At 30.9% G+C, this 2,117-nt stretch overlaps 1 protein-coding gene across 1 annotated transcript; it reads left to right on the top strand.

Moving 5' to 3' along the window:
• Positions 1-415: 415 nt before the first annotated feature.
• On the top strand, positions 416-1,502 carry LOC130902911 (uncharacterized). Its single transcript, XM_057815195.1, has 2 exons — positions 416-1,255; positions 1,311-1,502. Exons 1-2 carry the CDS (start codon positions 416-418, stop codon positions 1,500-1,502), a joined length of 1,032 nt encoding a protein of 343 aa, XP_057671178.1.
• Positions 1,503-2,117: the final 615 nt, after the last annotated feature.

The raw sequence follows: 2,117 nt of genomic DNA, 5'->3' as shown, positions 1-2,117 counted from the left end.
AACCGTTCACAATTGTAAAAGATGAAGGTTTTATCAAATTTCTACAGTTACTAGACCCAAAATATGTACTTCCAAATCCAGATACAATTAAGAATAAGCTTTTATTACAATTATATGTGAAAACTTCTCAAGTGCTAAAAAACCATTTAGAAAATATAAAATATGAAAATGAAGCTTACATTTGTTTATCTTGCCATTACATTAATTCAAATTTTACCCTTAGGAGAGTAATATTAGCTACTAAAAAAATGGATGAATCCCACACATCAGAAAATATTGCAAAAACTATTAAAGAAATTTGTGATAAATGGGATTTATTCGACAAAGTTACCTGCATAGTTACAGATAATGCAGCAAATATGACAAAAGCCTGTGATTTATTAAAAAAAGACACTTATATTGTTTCGCACATACAATGAACTTAGCAGTGCAGGAAAACTTTAAAAACACAGAAATACAACCAATTTTAAAGAAGTGTAAAGTAATTGTTACATTTTTTAAAAGTAGCAATCTGGCCACAACTAAATTTAAAGAGGAACAAAGAATTTTATGGAGAGGTACTGTTGACGAAAATAAAACTCCTTACAAATTAATCCAAGAAGTGACAACACGATGGAATAGCTGTTTTCAAATGATTAAAAGAATCTTATTAACTTCCAATGCTCTTAACTCCACACTACTAAAACTAAAAAATGCACCTACTCCATTGACTGCAGATGACATTGAAATATTAAAAGACTTAGAAAAATGCCTTTCTATATTTGATGATGCCACGGAAAAAATTAGCGGTAGTAAATATGTGACTGTATCATTAATTATACCTATATCATTTGGTATTTATAATTTTTTGAATACTGCTAATATTTCTACAGACCTTGGCAAATTGTTTTGTCAAGGGTTGATTGAATCAACAAGAAATCGACTGTTTCCCTACGAATCCAGAACAATTACCAGAATTAGCACTATTTTAGATCCGAGATGGAAAAAAGATGGGTTCCGAAGTGCAGAGAATGCTAATCAGGCCTCCTGTTTCCTGGATCAAGAAATGAGTCCTTTAATGAGAAATTTGAAAAACAATGAAGGAAATGAAGCCAACGGTTCAACCAACTCCCCAAAAAGTTGTCTTTTCGGATTTATGCATGAAAAAAATCAGCAAAAATCAAGAAATCACATTGCTGATGCAATAATTTTCAAAAGGCAATACTTGGAAAGACAAAATCTGCCTGAAGATGATGATCCCTTACTATATTGGAAGGTAACTTATCTATTTCATTAAAATGGTCTAGAAATTGATTTTGCTTTGTTTATAGCTCAATAATGGTGAACTAAATCCTTTGCAAGAGTTAGTGGTTAGGTATTTATGCACGCCGGGATCCTTGGTTGAGTCTGAAAGAAACTTCAGCTCCGCAGGCCTTATTATAAATGAAAGAAGATCAAGAATCAAAGAAAAATATGTTGATCAATTAATATTTGTCACTAAAAATGCGTGGTTATTAAGCTAACTAAAATAAAAGATATTTTTTCGTTTTTTTTTTGTAAATCCAAAATCCAGCATTTATTTAAAATATTAAACTATCGGAACTATCGATGGTTAATGAACAGACTATCGATAACTATCGATGGGCCCAACTATCGATATTTTCGTATCCCTAATTTTGATGAATGCTTTCTTCAGAATGTTATAATATTTTCACTGGAACACAAAAGTTGAGTGTCAGACTGGATAATAGAATACATAAAAATGGTTGAAACTAAATTTGATACAAAAGTTCATTAAGTAAGATCGGAAATGATTGAGAATATACGAGTAAACGAATGAAAGAATATATGAAAAAATGAGGTACTATTCTTGATTATACTCCATACTTTCCATAACTTAATGGAAAAGTGGATCGTGGGTAAACCACGGACACTAAGTAACCTTAATGTATTTGGCTCAGATGCTTATGCCAAACATTTAGAAAAAAACCTCAAAATTTGACAAGAAAATTAAAAAACTTCAGGTGATAGGATACTTGAATGGATATTGGCTCTGGAATAAAATTGAAATACATGATAATTCCTCAAGAAGCTTAAACAATCTTGACAGCACTTTAACTCTTGATAGCCACAGTACT

This window comes from Diorhabda carinulata, chromosome Y, assembly GCF_026250575.1.
Source record: "Diorhabda carinulata isolate Delta chromosome Y, icDioCari1.1, whole genome shotgun sequence".
NCBI lineage: Eukaryota > Metazoa > Arthropoda > Insecta > Coleoptera > Chrysomelidae > Diorhabda > Diorhabda carinulata.
This window is presented reverse-complemented; position numbering and strand designations above follow the sequence as displayed.